At 49.6% G+C, this 18,351-nt stretch overlaps 1 protein-coding gene across 1 annotated transcript; it reads left to right on the forward strand.

Moving 5' to 3' along the window:
• Positions 1 to 293: 293 nt before the first annotated feature.
• On the forward strand, positions 294 to 1,079 carry LOC113833724 (high mobility group nucleosome-binding domain-containing protein 5-like). The gene has a single exon (XM_027398146.1). It carries the CDS (start codon positions 294 to 296, stop codon positions 1,077 to 1,079), a length of 786 nt encoding a protein of 261 aa, XP_027253947.1.
• The last annotated feature ends 17,272 nt before the right edge of the window (positions 1,080 to 18,351 follow it).

The raw sequence follows: 18,351 nt of genomic DNA on the forward strand, positions 1-18,351 counted from the left end.
CAGTCATACACAAAGACACACACCCAGACACACATACAGTCTCACACACTCACGCGCACCACATGTCTCCCAAACAGTTTCCCTCTAAAGCCAGCAAGATGGCTACCAGCGGTCCTTAGCCACCATCCTGTCTAGGTGGCAACTATAGGAAAGAACCAGTCCTTTCCGGCAGCCAGAAGAGTCTAACGGAACGTTCGATTACAGCCTCACCTTGGATGAGGGAGAACACCCAACATAATATGCTCATACCTCTGCGACTCCGCGCTCACCAGTGACTGGTACAGGGTTTAGCCATGGTGGGAGGTTTGGAATTTGGCAGAGCCATCTGTGGCCCTCACAGTCAGCTCATCACAACCAGCAGAGTGGGACGAGCCTGTCCTCTCAGCAAGAGATGGAGGTGGACGGGAAGAGGGGAAGACGGAGGCCGGACAGGAAGAGGAAGATGGAGGCTGGACAGGAAGAGGAAGACGGAGGCTGGACGGGAAGAGGAAGACGGAGGCTGGACGGGAAGAGGAAGACGGAGGCCGGACGGGAAGAGGAAGACGGAGGCCGGACGGGAAGAGGAAGATAGAAGCTGGACGGGAAGAGGAAGACGGAGGCTGGACGGGAAGAGGAAGATAGAAGCTGGACGGGAAGAGGAAGACGGAGGCTGGACGGGAAGAGGAAGACGGAGGCTGGACGGGAAGAGGAAGACGGAGGCCGGACGGGAAGAGGAAGACGGAGGCCGGACGGGAAGAGGAAGACGGAGGCCGGACGGGAAGAGGAAGACGGAGGCCGGACGGGAAGAGGAAGACGGAGGCTGGACGGAAGAGGAAGACGGAGGCTGGACGGGAAGAGGAAGACGGAGGCCGGACGGGAAGAGGAAGACGGAGGCCGGACGGGAAGAGGAAGACGGAGGCCGGACGGGAAGAGGAAGACGGAGGCCGGACGGGAAGAGGAAGACGGAGGCCGGACGGGAAGAGGAAGACGGAGGCCGGACGGGAAGAGGAAGACGGAGGCCGGACGGGAAGAGGAAGACGGAGGCTGGACGGGAAGAGGAAGATAGAAGCTGGACGGGAAGAGGCCCTCAGGCCGGCTGAGTGTGAAGCTACCTACAGAGGCTCTCCAAATGAATCCTGCGGGCTAGGAGAATGGCTCAGTCAGTAAAACGTCTCCCTTCAAGCTTGTGGACCTGAGTTTAGATCCCAGCACCATGTAAAAAGTGGGCTGAGCAGCACTGTGAGCCTGCCATCCCAGTGCTGTGGAGCTGGAGATGGGGTTCATGCTTTCATCCCTTTTACTGAATACTCAGGGTATTCAACTCAGGTTGCGCGCACACACACATGTATCACACATACACACATGAACATTTATCACACACACATGAACATGTCTCACACACATGAGCATGCATCTCACACGCATGAACATGTATCTCACACACACACACACACACACACACACACACACACACACACACACACAAAATCTTCCATGCTCTCCTCCCATCCCCAGATCCCAAGGAGACAGGTCCACCCAAGGTTGAGCCAGATGCAAAGACAACCCCACCAATATGGAACCTGAGAGTGGCCCATACTTTCCTCTCCCTGACAACCCCCCCCCCACGCCTCAGTCCCCACCCTCAACCACTACCAGTCTCATTCTGTGGAAAAATCAAGGCCTTCCTGTGCCAGGCTGCTGCTTCAGAGCCTTACGGCAAGCCAACCCCGACCCTTCAGCTTGTTCAGCTATTTTAAAACAACCCTTCACAAGCAGCCCAGAAGTGGGGGCTGCGGCTTGATTCGAGGCTAAACAAATAAGCTCCATTTCTCCACGGACAATCTAGGAGTTAAAGATCTCTTAAGGCAAATTCCCAAGCTATGTACTCCATTAAAAAATGCTGCCCCAAATTGCAGGGTTCCAGTCCATCGTTCTCCATTTCCAAAGATCTCCAGATTGTTTTTGGCCGAGCTCTGTATCGAGCACTGGGACCAGTGGCAGTGTGGGCGGCCAGGCACTAGGCTTTGAGCTCTGTGTAGCCCAGACCTGGGCTTTCTTGGCAGGCAGCCTGCTAGCCCAGACCCACAGGCGCTCAGAGGGCCTGGGGGCACTTGTAGGCATGCTGAGAAATGCTTACCTCTTCCTTAGAAGGCCTAGGAACAATGACCAGCTGTTTGGCTGGCTTGGGAACTGCTTGAAATGTTTTTCTCCCGGTGCCTTGAAGGTAGGAAAGAAAAATGAGAAGGAGAAGGAGGCAAACCCATATTAAAATAAGTAAAATGTCATAACCCCCTGGAAGGCTGAGGCAGGAGGATTTCAAAGTAGAGGCCAGCCTACACTGCATAGCAAGTTCCAGGTCAGCCTGGGCCGCAGCAAAACTGCCCTCCTCAGTCCTCGAAGTGTCTTGAGAGTAGAAAAGATGATGCCCAGGGAAAGTGTGAGTCCCTCTGTGTGTGCCTGCTCTTTGTGAAGAATCGGGCCAGTAAAGTATGGGAGGGGGGTTCTCAAAAGTCCCACCAGCCTGCTAGTGTCTTTTCCCCGCCACTGTCCCTGCAGAGGTTGTTCCAGAAAGGCCAGCTTCCAGGATTAGGGGAATAGCTAGGTCAGCAAAATGCTTGTCATGAAAGCATGGGGACCTGAGTTCAATCCCCAGAACTCACAGGAAAAGCCAGACACTTGTCATCTGAGTCTGGAGAGATGAGGACAGCCAGCCACTTAGGCAACCAAGTGTAATAGGTGAGCCCTCAAAAAAAAAAAAAAAAATTAAAAAGTAGACTGAAGCTAGAGAGGCGGCTCAGTGGTTAAGAGCACTGGCTGCTCTTCCAGAGGCTATAGGTCCAATCACCAGCACCCACGAGGCAGCTCACAACTGTCTGTGACTCCAGTCCCAGGGGATCCAACACCTCTCCTGGCCTCTGCAGGCACACGCAACAAATACACATAAATAAAAAGTAAAACAGTTTTAAAGGTGGACCACGCCTGAAGAAGAATGGCGGTACGTGAGGGTCTCCTCCAGCCTGCACACACACGTACTGGCTCCTTGAGTGAGGCTATGGAGGAAATGCCTGCTGCCCCGACGGAATTTATAACCTGAGAGGGGGGAAGCCCTTACAGTGTCTTGCCACCTAGTCCCAAGGGCTGTTTGTTACTGCAGGATTGCCTTGCGCTCTCTGACTGATTCCGCTTGTGGCACCCTCTGGGATGCCTGCCACATCATTCACCCGGAGAGAGAGCGGCTTGCAAAACGAGAAAAATAATCCATTTCCTTCTCCTCTGGTCCACAGCCTTCACCCCAAGAGTAGTTTCCAGCTCACATCCAGGTGCCCCCGAGATTTCGGGAACAACTCTGAGGCTTGGGCCCAATTCTGTGCCTTCCTCCTTTGTATTTCCCTGCAGCAAGTGAACACTAAACACAGTGCTCAAGGGAATTCGAGGCAGGTGTGAGGGGCCTATAGACAGACAGGTGTGAGGGGCCTATAGACAGGTGTGAAGGGCCTATAGACAGGTGTGAGGGGCCTATAGACAGGTGTGAGGGGCCTTTTTTTTTTTTTTTTGGTTTTGGTTTTGGTGTTTTGAGACAGGGTTTCCCTGTATTGTTTTGGAGGCTGTCCTGGAACTCGCTCTGTAGACCAAGCTGGCCTCGAACTCACAGAGATTTGCCTGCCTCTGCTTCCCGAGTGCTGGGATTAAAGGCGTGCACCACCAATGCCCAGCAGGACCCATTTATTGAAACAGTGTTTCATGTGTCCCATGCTGGCCTCAAACTCATTATGTAGCCAGTTGAAGCAATTACCTGTCATTTATTCTTTCCCATGGTGCGCATGTTACTGTGTCTGTCTGGGTGCCTCAGACATCTTCCCAGCTTCCCCGCCATTTGGGTGTTACTTCACTAAAAGGAAGAACAGAGGCACAGAGAGAGGTGAACTGAACCCGCCCATCATTGCACAGATAAATATCAGAGATGACACCAAGGCAGGACTCCTAATGTCCTCTCAGCTGTGGAAACTTCATCCTATGGAGAGTGGTGCAGGTGAGGACAGACCTATGAAGCCTTCGGGAGGAAGGGGCCTTTGGCAAGGGGCTCTGTCCCGGGGTCCCACTGCACACTGAACGGTAGCTGTGCCCACTGAAGATACTCAGCGGTGATCAATAAGGACACTAAGCAGTGCTCACCCCCCCCCCCATCGTAACCTCACTCCACAGCCAGAGAAGGTCACTGGGAGCTTCCTCATAGAACCTAGAGACCCAGGGTGGCACAATGACACCCACACAAACATTTGTACTCTTGCTGTGTGCACACTGCTCCACAGGCAGGTGTCCTGCGACCATCATTTCCGCTCCTGCCTGTTCCACTCTGTTTCCTCGTAGCCGCTCCCTGGATAAACTGCAGTATTGCAAGGAGAGAGTGGGAGCCAGCATTGCTGAGCAGTTGCTATGGGCGCAATTCTGTCAAGCAAATACATGTGCTATGTCTCAAGAGATCTTGACGCCCCTAGGAAGCAGTGTCTATCTACAGATAAGAAAGTCAGGCCCACGGCTCTAAATGACTTACACGCAGGAGACTAGCAACACAGTACTGCCTCAAACCCTTGTCTGTAGAAATCCAAAGCCATATATGAAGTGTGGTGCTAAGCTGGGGGGGGGGGTAGAACTGACTCCCAGACACAGTTGTCCATTCTTTCTCTATTCCTCCAGATGTTCAGTGGTTTGTTTATTACTTGTAAGTTTGTATTATCTAAGTGCAGTGTATGCATGTGGTGTGTGTGTGTGTGTGTGTGTGTGTGTGTGTGTGTGTGTGTGTGTGTGTGTGTGTGTGTGTGTTTGCTTCTCTGGGTGCATGTGGAGGCCAGAGGTTGACATTGAGACAGTCTCTCACTGAACCTGGAACTTGCTGTTTCAGCTGGGCTGAGGAGCCGGTGAGCTTCCAGGATCCTTCTTACCGCCCGCATACACACACCACCAGCCCACTGTTGGGTTAGAGATGCATACCCTCCTGCCCAGCCTTTCTTTGAATTCTGGGGGCAACAACTCAGGTTCCTATTTGTGTGCTGCCAGCATTTTCCTCACTAAGCCCCTCCCCGGCCCCTACTTATTACTGAAACAGGATCTTGCTGTTCAAAACCCAGTCTCAAATTCTTGGGCTCTAGCTAGTAATCCTCCTGCCTCAGCCTTCTGAGTACTGGGACCACAGGCATACCCTACTTTGCCTGCCCTTGTTGAGCGCTTTCTGAGTGTCTGCTCCATTCCAGGCTCTGGACTGGAGTCTGAAGTAACCTGAACTTGGCTTCCTTCTATTAACTGGGGTGGCCCTCTAAATTAATGGCGTGCTTGGAGTGTTTTCCATTGTGCCCAGCTCCTAAGAGAGCCTGTGGCTACCCCTCAGGGACAGGGGAATTGGAGGTCTTTGTGGGAGAATCCAGGTCTGTTTCAGGAAATCTGTATCTGCCAGATTTCTGTGTAACTGATCAGTCAGAGATGGGGGAAGGTTTCCCGTCAGCCCAGCGTTTGTCTCTCACATGAGCCCGAGACAGACAAACCACAGCCACAGACGCAACCAGCTGTGGATGCATTGAACAGGAAACCCCGAACATCTGGCGCTCTACTTCCTCTGAAGGTTGCGCACGTCTGGGTGCCTGTGTGTGGCTGCCTGTGTTCGTGTCTGTTTTCTCTCCCGCTGTTGGTTAGCGGGACTCAGATGCAGACAGAGTTGGAAACCACAGGCCTTGTGGTGACAAGGAGTCAGACACTGGCTCCCAGACCCTGACAGCACATGGCTGCTCCTCAGACAGTATCCCAGGCAGGATCCAACCCAGGCTCCAGGCCACCCTCCAACTCCCAGCCGTAGTCAGCTGCAAGTCACCATGCAAGCAGAGCAAAAGGCATTCTTTCACTTCTGGACATAGGTGGTTTTTCAAGCTGCTGTCTGGAGATGAGGTGGGAGGGCTCTGTGTAAATATAACTTGGCCTCCATGTGCAGACTCACAAAATGCAGTGTCTGGATAAAGCTGCTTTTATGATAATTTGGGAATCTGTGGGTGACCACTGAAGCCCTGTGCTGGGACTGTTTTCCAATCAGTGACGGTGGCCTCCATGAAAGGACTTCCTTCGTTGGAGCCCACACCCCCTTCTTCTTCTTTTTTTTTTTTTTTTTGAGCCAGGGTCTTATTATGTAGCTCTGGCTGGCCTGCCACTTGCTATGTAGAGCAGGCTGGCCTGGAATGTACAACACTTCCCCTTTTTTTTTTTTTTTTTTTTTGAAGGAAAGACATATAAGGAAATGGATACACTCTCAAAAATCATAGCATAAGGTTTAAGACTTAGTAGCCTTAGGAGGTACGCATTATGGAAAAGTTTAAAAATCATTAAATTGACACATGGAGAGGGTCTTAGCTCACCTGAGATCACACAGCAAGTGAGAAGGAGAAGGTCTTTTGCTTGGATAGGATAGTTTCTGGTTTTTGTGTTTTTGTGGGATTTCTGTGTGAATGTGTCTCTGCATCTGTGTGTGTTTCTTGTGGGTTTTTTTTCCTTTTGCTCTTTTTTTGTGTTTGTTTTGTCCTATTCTGGTTTGTTTTAATTCTGTCTTACTTTTATGTACCTGGTTTGCTTGTTTGTTCTAATGAGAGAAATAAAGAGTGTGGATTTGGATTTGGGTGGGTGGGCAGGATCTGGAAGGAGTTGGGGGAGGGGAAGTGAGATCAGAAAATATTGTATGAAAAAAATCTATTTTTAATTGAAAAAAAAAGTAGGGCTAAGATGCAAATGCAAGTCAGTTAGTTCCTAGCTCCCTGCTAGGCCTCCACTTTATCTCTCAATGAATTGTAGTAAACTGCCCAGCACACAGCTGGTCCTCAATAAATATTGCTTGACTTAATCAACCAACTGCACTGTCATCTGTGACAGAGACCGTGCCATCTGCATAGGACACACACACACACACACACACACACACACACACACACACACACACACACACACACACACAGTTTGCACACATGCACAGCGCAGAATGGCTGCTCTGTTGTTACTGCCATTGTCAGGGTCAGACAGGGTCAGGGCAGCCCTGACAACCTGGACTTCAGCCTCCTGTTCTCAACAAGCCAGTTACAGAAACAAGTAAGAATGAAAAGCAGAAAAATGAGATTCATTTAACGTGGCCACATCGGGAAAAGGAACAAAGAGGTCCTGTGACCCCGTGAGTCCATCTGGAGGGTTCAAACGTGAGGTTTCTGGCTAAACGAGAAGCGAGAGGTATGCGTAACTACGCAGTCCCCAAGAAGGTGTGGTCCCGCCCGTGATCCTCTCCAGTCTCTTCCGCGAGGCCATCTGCCAGGCGTTAGGGCTGTGTGAATCTCTCTCTGGGAGACAACAGCCCCCTCTGGCTGGCACCAGCGTCTCTTTAGAATATCCTCATTCCTGCCAGGACCATGCGCCAAAGCTCTCCATCCGCAGCAGGCGGTCAGTGTTGCCTGGCGGAGGCTCGCCTCGGCCGCAGAGCTCAGGAGCTCGTTAGCAGGCTGGCCTGCAACAGAAAGCTTGCTGGCCGCAGCGATTTGTGAATTCATCCAGCAGTCAGCCGGGCTAGGCACGATGGAGGTACGCCAAGAGATGGAAGCGACAAGATGAGCGGCGCACTCATCAGGTAATCGGGTGTCGCCCGCAGGCGGCTCAAAACAAGCCAGCTCGCCCTGCAGACGCTCGCCCTGGACTGCGAACTGAAGCTGAGCGTGTGGGCGCCGACCTGAGGTGGCACATGCGCAGTGTCACAGGCCGCACTCTTTTTCACACCTGCGGTGTCCCCCTCCCGAGGCTGGGTTTAAGTCACCTGAACTGCGGGGGGGATGGTGGCATCATCGGAAAGCGTCAGGGGCAAAGTCGTTGTTACCTAACCCCGCCCCCACGGTGGGAGGACCCTGGTTCTGTGGGTCCGGTCCCTTGGAGGGGAGTCGAACATCAGATACCCCGAATATCAGATATATACATTATGATTCATAACAGAGCTAAATATCACAATTATGAAGTAACAACAAAAATAATACTATGTTGTGTGTGGCGGGGGGGGGGTCACTACAACACGAGGAACTGTATTAAGGGGTCCCAGCATTAGGAAGGGTGGAAAACCACTTCCCTAGAGCACATTCTGCCCAGGTTCCATGGTGGTGTGAAAGGATGATTCAGCCATTTACAGACCCAGGTTAAGAATACCAAAATCTCTGTGAGGGGGTTGTCTCAGGAAACAGAGGTCAGCTGATCTCTGTGAGTCCAAGGCTGGCATGGCCTAGACAATGAGACTGTCTTAAAACAAACAAACAGAAAACGATTGTAGGTGCTAGAGACGGCCCAGTGGTGAAGGGCAATGACCTCACATGCAGAGGACACGGTTACCGTCTTAGTCACTGTTCTATTGCTGTGAAGAGACACGCATGTAACTGGGGGCTGGCTTACAGTTACAGAGGTTTAGTCCAATGTCTTCATGGTGTGGGGCGTGGCAGCACCCTGCATGACACCGGACTGGCAAAGTAGCTGAGAGTTCCACGTCCTGATGTGCAGTAAGCAGGGGGAGAGACTGGACCTGGCCTAAGCTTTTGAAAACTCAAAGCCCACCCTGCCTGACACAGTTCCTCTAACAAGACCACACCTCCTAATCCTTCTAATCCTATCAAAGAATTCTTTCCACTCCCTAGTGACTCAGTGTGTGTGTGCATGCACACACATGTGTGTGAATGTGCATGTGTGAGTGTATATGTGTGTGTACATGTGCACACCACCACACATGTGGGGATCAGAGGACACCTTTGGGGAATTGGTAATCTTCTACCATAGTGGATTCCAGGGGTTAAATTCAGATTATCAGATTTTTTCAGGGCTTTTTTCTCCACTAACCATCTCTCTGGCCCTTATTTATTATTTTATGTTTGTGGTGCTGGGAACTGAACCCAGGGCTTTGCTCATGCCTGGCAAACACATCACGAAGGGCTATCCCAGCCTGTTTTTAAGTTGCACATCGGATTGGCTCAAACACACACACACACACACACACACACACACACACACACACACTCACACAACACTCTCACACATGAGTTATGTGACACTAAATGAAGGGAATACATCTGACAGATTCATCTTTAAAATTTTTGTTGTTGTTGTTTTTCGAGACAGGGTTTCTGTGTGTAGCTTTGGAGCCTATCCTGACACTGGCTCTGGAGACCAGGCTGGCCTCGAACTCACTTCTCGAGTGCTTCCCGAGTGCTGGGATTAAAGGCGTGTGCCACCAATGCCTGGCTAAAATTTTTATTAATTTGTTTTTTTACATTCAATCCCTGTTCCCCCTCCCTCCTCTCCTCCCACCCCCCTCACTCCCCTCATCCCTCCTCCCATCTGCTCCTCAGAGAGGGTGAGGCCTCCCCTAGGAAATCTACTAAGTCTGTCCTATCATCTAGTTGAGGCAGGACCAAGGCCCCTCTCCACCCCCACACCCCTGTGTCTAGGCTGGGCAAGGTGTCTCTCCATACAGAATGGGCTCCACTAAGTCAGTTTGTGCATTAGTGTTAGGTCTTGGACCCACTGCCAGTGGCCTCATATATTGTCCCAGTCACACACCACTGTCACCTATATTAAGGGAGTCTAGTTCAGTCTTATGCAGGTTCCCCATTTGCCAGACCTGAGTCAGTGACCTCTCTCTAGCTCGGGTCAGCTGATTCTGTGGGTTTCCCCATCACGGTCTTGACTCTTTGTTTAGATTATGACATCTAATGTTTAGGCCACCTCGTCATTGTTCAGACATTGCATACACAAACTACAATGAGCAATTGAAGCTTGTGGGCTACTGTCATATATTTGGCCCATCGTTAGTTAAAAGGTTCAGCCTGACTGTGAATCAGAAACACAAAATCATATAACATAAACAATGTATGCATCCTATTGGATCCCTCTCCACACAAAGAGTGGGTTTTGACTGCATGCATCACTCTGTCCCACAGGTCAGTGAATTCCAAAATGGGAGCGGCAAAAACTGGCTATTAGCTGGAGCTTTAGGTGTTCCCATCCTCCTTTGCCTGTTAGCTGCTTCAAGGTGGCTGTGGTGGTTTGAATGAGAATGGACTCCATAGACTCATACAGCTGACTGCTTAGTCACCAGTGAATGAAACTGTTTGGGAAGGATTAGGAGGACTTATGTCAGTACCATGGCCTTTGATGTTTCAAAAGCCCCCTCCAGACCCAGTGTCTCTGCTGCCTGTGGATCACGAGGTAAAGCTCTTAGCTTTTGCTGCAGCGTCATGCCTTTCTGCTTCCCACCATGGTAATCAAGGGCTTATCCTCCAGAAACTGTAAGCAGGCTCCCAATTAAATATTTTCTTTTATAAGAGTTGCCTTGGAAGCCGGGCGTTGGTGGCTCACGCCTTTAATCCCAGCACTCGGGAGGTAGAGGCAGGCGGATCTCTGTGAATTCGAGGCCAAAGAGTTATCTTGGTCGTGGTGTCTTCTCACGGCAATAGAAAAGTAACTAAGCCAGCGACCTTCGAAACATTAATTTTTCTTCTTGAATATGAGCAGTGGCTGTCTCAGCCTTTCATTTTACAAAGTCAAGACCTCCCTGAAAGGGCAGGAAGCTCTGTCAGATCCTTTACTAGGGCCTCAGTGGCAACCCTGAACACAGACTCTTCTCACTGCCCGGGATCTCTGCACTGAGGAGTCAGTAACAAATGCTTATTCATAAAGTGTGACACGTGCAATAAAGGGAAAGGAAGTAGACATACAGGGACAAGAATAGGGAAGCACCTCCAGGGGCTGGCTCTGCCATGTGTGAAATCGCCTGAGTCCAGCTTCTGCCCAGGCCACAGTATCTGCAGCAGCCTCTTCTCACAGTCACTGGCGGCACCCACAGAGACGCAAGTCCCTAGCTCACAGGGCCAGGATCCCTCACCTGAGAAGTGAGTTTACTTGTAAGGAGGTGTTGACCGACACACACGCTGTTCCCCACCCTGTACCCTGGCCCCTGAATGGGAATCCGGCACATGGCTGCAGGCTGTGGGCCAGAGGCTCTCTCCTCTGCCTCTCTGTCCATGATGCTGATAACTTTTCTAATAAACTCACTTCCCAGTAATGTGCCTCAGTGTCCTTCTTGGAGCCACCCTCCCCCCAAAAACCTTCACAGTCATTTAGACAGAAGTGATTTCTGACCAGAGTGGGAAGGTTTAGAACAATGCAACAGCCCCTGTGTCGGTCTTCTGGAAGCCCAAACACAGTGGGTGACTGTGTGTGTGGTGTATGTATGCGTGTGAGTGTGTATGTGAGTGTGTGAGTGTATGTGTGGTGTGAGTGTGTATGTGAGTGTGTGAGTGTGGTGTGTGTGTGTATGTGTGTGTGTGAGTGTGGTGTGTGTGTGTGTATGTGTGTGTGAGTATGTATGTGTGTGTAAGTGTGTGTGTGTGTGTGTGGGAGTGTGTATGTGTGTGTGTGAGTGTGTATGTGTGTGTGAGTGTGTATGTGTGTGAGTGTGTATATGTGTGTGTGAGTGTATATGTGTGTGTGAGTGTGTATGTGTGTGTGAGTGTGTATATGTGTGTGTGAGTGTGTATGTGTGTGTGAGTGTATATGTGTGTGTGAGTGTGTATGTGTGTGTGAGTGTGTATGTGTGTGAGTGTGTATGTGTGTGTGAGTGTGTATGTGTGTGTGAGTGTGTATATGTGTGTGTGAGTGTATATGTGTGTGTGAGTGTGTATGTGTGTGTGAGTGTGTATGTGTGTGAGTGTGTATGTGTGTGTGAGTGTGTATGTGTGTGTGAGTGTGTATATGTGTGTGTGAGTGTATATGTGTGTGTGAGTGTGTATGTGTGTGTGAGTGTGTATGTGTGTGTGAGTGTGTATATGTGTGTGTGAGTGTGTATGTGTGTGTGAGTGTATATGTGTGTGTGAGTGTGTATGTGTGTGTGAGTGTGTATGTGTGTGAGTGTGTATGTGTGTGTGAGTGTGTATGTGTGTGTGAGTGTGTATATGTGTGTGTGAGTGTATATGTGTGTGTGAGTGTGTATGTGTGTGTGAGTGTGTATGTGTGTGAGTGTGTATATGTGTGTGTGAGTGTATATGTGTGTGTGAGTGTGTATGTGTGTGTGATGCTGTGGATGGAGCCAGGGCCTTTGGCATGCTGAGCAAGTTCTGTTGTTGAGTTAGATCTCTAGCCCTCTATTTTACTTCTTTGCTTTAGTTTCAGTTAAAGTTCCCTTAGACTTCCTTTTGTCTTATTAGCTTTTTGGGGCAGTGTTTCTCTGTGTAACAGCGCTGGCTGTCCTGGAACTTGCTCTGTAGGCCATGCTGGCCTCAAACTCACAGAAATCAACCTGCATCAGCCTCCCAAGTGCTGGGATTAAAGGTGTGTGCCACCACCACCACCACCGCCACCACCAGCACCTAGCTGCCTTAGGCTTTCTGTCATGGCAGCTCCACCCGTCCCCAGGGCCTGCCTTCTGGCCTCCCTGCTCCAAGTAAGGACCCTAGATTCCTGTGGTGGTTTGAAAGAAAATGGCCCCCGAGGGGAGTGGCACTATTAGGAGGTGTGGCCTTGTTGGAGTAGGTATAGCCTTCTTGAAGGAGGTGTGTCTTTATAGGAATGGACTTTGAGGTCTCCTATGCTCAAGATCCTCTCAGTGCCACAGTGCACTTCCTGTTGTTTTCTGATCAAGATGTAGCCAGCACCATGTCTGTCTGCACACTGCCATCCGTGTCCCACCATGATGACAATGGACTGAACCTCTGGAACTGAAAGTGAGCCAATGTAAGCATTAGGCTTGGATGGAAAGGTACCCTGGCCGCCAGAAACCAAGAAATACCGCAAAGTCACATGACACAGAAAACCTCACACAAGAGATTTATTGGGAAGGAAAAATGCAGGAGGCTGGCTGCCTCTGCTCAAGTAAGAAATAGCAGCAAACTGAACAGGATACAGGGCTTATAGAGAGTTTCTCGGGAAGGGGTGGAGCTTTCCAAGGTGGAGATTGGTGGGAATTCATGTCCAGAGAATCGGCTTTTAACTCTGAAGGGTGGGGGCGGGGTCCTGCAGTTAGGGCAGTTAGAGTGTTCTGTGGGTGGAACTTGGCAGTTAGAGGTCATTGGGGGAGGGGCCTGGCCACCCAATTCAATGTTTTCCTTTATAAGAGTTGCCATGGTCATGGTGTCTCTACACAGCAATAGAAACCCTAACAAAGACGTCTTATCACCAACTCCTCCCATCACCGAAGCCTATGTTCTCTGCCTACCCTCTGCTCACCCTCTGGCCCCTCAAATTCAGGTGGGGGACCCCAGATCACATTACCATCCACCCCTCCCCACAACCTGCTCTCTGGCCCCTCCTCCCAGGTAGGTACCTTAGACTGACACAGCTGACTCCACCCACTTCAGGCTCCACCCACTTCTCTGCCTGGGACTCCTGCTGCCTGGCCAGCCAAGAGAATCTCATTCCGTAGATACCCTCTAGGCTTAGAATCTACACCTAGCCAGCTAAACCAGAACTGCTACTGATTTCCCATTTGAACATCAGTTCTGAATTACCCCAAGACTCAATCCTAGCTTCACCCCACACACACCAGATAATCTACAACCTGACAAGTCAAGGTAACAGATCTAAACATATACTCAACAAAGGAAAGACCAGATTTCCACATCTAGAGACCCTGCCAATGACCTGGCTCCTAATACTCAGGTCCCATCACAAAACCACAGATGTGAATAACCAGGTTTACTGTCACAGTACTGATACACAGAAGAGCTCCTCAAAAATTAGAAACAGGAACAAGAGATGGGGGTCACTTCCTATAGGCTCTTAGCAATAGCACTTTGGGACAGTAGGAGCCTTCTAATTTCATCAACAAAATTGGGTGTCCAGATGTGTGGCCTCCCATGTGAATTCTCACCTAGCCTCTCCCCAACCCCCACACCTTGATTGACAACTCTACTTGGAGCAGTTTCACTCAAAAATGTCTCGGTGCCTGTTCCTGTTAGAAAGAACAGTGGCTAAGAGATCTAAGCTGGCTGAGTAGCTCAACTGGTAATTGTTTCCTACCATGCACAGTCCTAAGTTTGATCCTAACTATGCACTCCACAAATCTGAGGGTGGGGTGAACGCCTGTAATTTAGGACTCGGGAGGCTGAGCATCAGGATATCAAGGTCATCCTCAGTTACATGGGAAAACACAAAACTCTGAGAAATAAGTTTGGGGTCTCAAGGACAGACAGTAGTGGCGTGTCTTGGCAAGGCAAAACTATTCTTACCCAGGAGGTGCGGTTAGTCACAAAAGCCAGACATCAGGGAAGGCACTGGACTTCAGGTGGTGGCTGGATCTGTTCCCCATTCACTTGGGTCTGACCTCACAGTCTTCACCATTGGCAAGTCTAAAAATTGGCATACAAAGAAAGCAGGGAGGGGTTGGCCACTGGGCTCCCTTAAGTTTGGAGAATGCAGCAGGACTTTTGCATACACACAGGTTTTCCTGGGTGTGGTATAGAAACATTGGCATGCAAGTGGGGGAGATATAATTTATTTTTACTTATTGGTGGGGGGCTCAAGACAGGGTTTCTCTGTGTGTGTGTAATCCTGGGTGTCCTGGAACTCACTCTGTAGACCAGGCTGGCTTCAAACTCAGAGATCCACCTGCCTCTGCCTCTCGAGTGCTGGAATTAAAGGTGTGCACCACCATCACCTGGTGATACAGAAAATTTTTAATTCCTTGTCACAAACACAAGTTTTATAGCGTTTAGTAGAAAAAACCCTCATGTTTGAAGTTTCCTACAGTCCCTTTCATTCCCTTGACAGAGAAGTGTCCAAAGCAATCATCCAGATTGGAGACAGAATTAACTGATGGAATGTGCTTTGCGTTGTTCAGCCAAAGAGATGTCTCCTAAATCCCGCCGGGCTTGCTTGACTTACAACACGGATGCTCTTTGGGGAAGCCGAGTCTGTCTCCTTGAGGCGTGGAGCATTTGGCAGTAGCCGTGTGGTACCCTCTGTGGCCTCCAAGTCTTCTGTTCCCAAACCAAATGCCTTTCCCTCTTCCAAAATAGTTTTCTTTTCTTAATGGTGCTTTTGAGGAATATCTTGGTACATAAATCTTTCCCGACTTGTCTTTAGACACATTTCTATAAATGAGACTTCTGGGGAAAGAGTTTCTGTTTTAAGTTTTCTAATTACCTTCCAGAGAGGGTGTTGTGGTGTGCAAGCCCGTGAGCAATTTACAAGATCCCGTGTAGTCTTCCCTGCCCCAACTCCAGGGATTCTCCTCCTTTTTAATCATTGCCAATCTGATAAGGGCAAATGATTATCTCAGGGTTGCTTTCATTTGCATTTCTTTGATTACCAGTGAGACTGGCCTCCTTTCCAGCCACTTCCTACACTTCTTCAGTCAAGTTTCAGAGCTAAATTCGGGACCTTGCATGTATTCCTGTTCAATTTTATCTCGTTGGGATTAACCAAGCATTCCTTCCTGTTGAGATAATTTTGGATCTCAATGTTGCAATCCAACAGATTGGCCATCCTTCCCAGTCTGGGGCTGTTTGCACAGTTGATAAGCAGATATCTTTGGTCCCATCCAAGTTGTTGATAGAACACTAAAGAGATTAAAGCCAAGGACAGAATTTCTTGGCATGCCACCAGGAAATTCTTTGGACTGACACTGTCCCATCTGCTGGTACAAATCCACATCACCATGCTCCAGAGTCCCAGTGGTACAGGGAGCCTTTACCTTGGACATGGGTCTAGGCACAAATTCCAGTTCTGGCCCGTATTAGCTGTGTGAAATGGCGCCATCTTCCATGGAGAGAGACCTCAAGCTTCAGAAGGTTTTTTGTCCCTGTTTTGGTCCATGGGGATTTCATGAGAAGTAGTGAAAGTGTAGTGAGCAGCATGGATGCCCACCGCACTCCTTCGGTTTAGTAAAACTATCAAAGGCATCCATTTGGGCATCAGCACCAACCTCACCATCACCTTTCCGTATGCCAGTCAGCTGTGCACTTGACCACCCCACTCTCACCCAGAATCAACCCTAAACTCATTGGCCTCTCACTGGTCTTCTTTGTGATTTTAAATTTTTAGTTTGTGATAGTGTGGCTTTGTGGCCAGAGTGCTTACCCAGCATGCAGAAGGCCCTGGGTTGGATCCCCAGCACCGCATAAAATAGGAGTGTTGGTAAGCATTGCTAGTACCGGGGAGCCAGAGGCAGGAGGAGCAGAAGTTCAGGATTGTCTTCAGTCATGTGGATGGATGTGCTGGCTAGTTTTGTCAGTTTGACACAAGTTGTAATCACCTGAGAGGAGGGAGTGTCGATTGAGAAGATGCCTCCATAAGACCAGATTGTGGGGAAGCCTATGGAGCATTTTCTTAGTGATTGATGTGGACCCAGTCAACTGTGGCCGTAGCCACCCCTGGGCTGATGGGCATGGCCATCCCTGGGCTGGTGGTCCTGGGTTCTATAAGAAAGCAGGCTGAGCTGGGCATTGGTGGCTCACACCTTTAATCCCTGCACTCGGGAGGCAGAGGCAGGCAGATCTCTGTGAGTTCGAGGCCAGTGTGGTCTACGGAGCTAGTTCTAGGACACCCAGAACTGTTACACAGAGAAACCCTGTCTCAAAAAGACAGACAGACAGACAGGAAGAAAGGAAGGAAGGAAGGAAGGAAGGAAGGAAGGAAGGAAGGAAGGAAGGAAGGAAGAAGACTGAGCAAGCTATGAGGAGCAAGCCAGTAAGCAGCCCCCTCCATGGCCTCTGCATCAGCTCCTGCCTCCAGGATCCTGCTTTGTCTGAGTTCCTGTCCTGACTTCCTTAAATGGTGGGCCACAATGTGGGAGTGTGAGCCAAATAAACAGTCTCCTCCCCATGTTGCTTTGGTCATCACCAAAATAAAGACCATGACAAAGACAGTAGAGTTAGAGGTCAGCCTGAGAAACATGAGATCCTGCCTCAGAAATAAACAATCCAATAAACCCAGTGTTTGCTTTTGCCTTTCATGGTTCTTCACAGCACCCTAAAATACCAGAGGTGCTCAATACCCCTGCCAAGGCTTGTCTGTCCTAAGCCCCCTTTGGAACCATGGATGAGAAAAACCTCTGGGAATACTGCCTCTCTTCGGGCACAGACAGGGATCAGGGTCTTGGGAGGAAGGTGCAGAAAGAAACAGGGAAAACGGGAGTGGTGGCTCATGCAGTTTCTTCTGCTAAAGGGAAACTTGGCTGTGTTGTGCAGTGCATGAGTTAGGTGGCTGCATGAGGACTCTGCATGCAGAAACCATGGAGAACTGGGGCCGCGTGGAACTGGGCCAACGCCAGCACCATGACTCAGGTTTCAACGGCCCTAACTGCTGAGACTTGTTCTAAATGTCCCATTCCCTGTATAAGCAAGGGCCTACCGCCTGTTCTCTTCCTCTTCTTTCCATTTCTGCTCCCTTCCCTTTCCCAATAAACTCCATGTGGGCTTGTTGAGCTTGGTGGATCGTGTTTCATTGCCCGAAGCTGCAGCAAAGAACAGTTCATCCTTGCACTGCTGGTACTTGGGAGGCTGAAGCAGGAGACTGCTGTAAGTTCAAGGCCAGCCTGAGCTACAAAGTGAAGCTCTGTCAGATGGTTTCACCTGGGGGAGAGAAATGTCTTTTTGAGGCCAATAAACAATTGAAACCACCAGAAGCCATGACAAAATACCGTTCACAGCCCTGCAAGAGACAACACTACTGTCATTCTGTGTGGATAATATCACCCCCGAGTGATTTTACACCCTGATTCAGTATCAAGGCCAGATGTGATTAGCACAGGAAACAACCACTCCATATAACAGACCGGGAATTAAGGGGGATTTAACTGACATAATGGCACCGTTACCCTGGTATCTCGGCTTCTTTTTTTTTTCTCCAATTATTTATTTCTATTTTATATATATGAATATTTTGCCTAAATGTATACATGTGCATTCTTGGTGAATGCTTGGTGCCCACAGAAGCCAAACAAGAGTGTCGGATCCTCTGGAACTTGAGTTGCAAAAAGTTGTGGGCTGCCACGTGGGTGCTGGGAGCTGAACCTGGGTCCTCAGAAGAGTGGCCAAAGATCTTAACCGCTGAGCCATTTATTTCTCTAGCCCTGTCTTTTGGATTCTTATCACCACACCTGGAAAGCAGTTATTGGTTTACAGGGAAGTGTCCAATCTGAGGCCACACATGGCCCAGGATAGCTAGAAAGACTGCCTAAATCAAAATTGTAAACTTGTTCCAAAACATGCTATTTTTCTGATTTTTTTTTTTTTGCTTGCTTGTTTGTTTTGTGACTCAGTTGCAGGTGGCAACATCATGTTGCAGGGTCCAAAGACTGGACACACCTGGTGCTGACAGTGTACAAGGTGT

The sequence above is a fragment of the Cricetulus griseus genome, chromosome 2, assembly GCF_003668045.3.
Source record: "Cricetulus griseus strain 17A/GY chromosome 2, alternate assembly CriGri-PICRH-1.0, whole genome shotgun sequence".
NCBI lineage: Eukaryota > Metazoa > Chordata > Mammalia > Rodentia > Cricetidae > Cricetulus > Cricetulus griseus.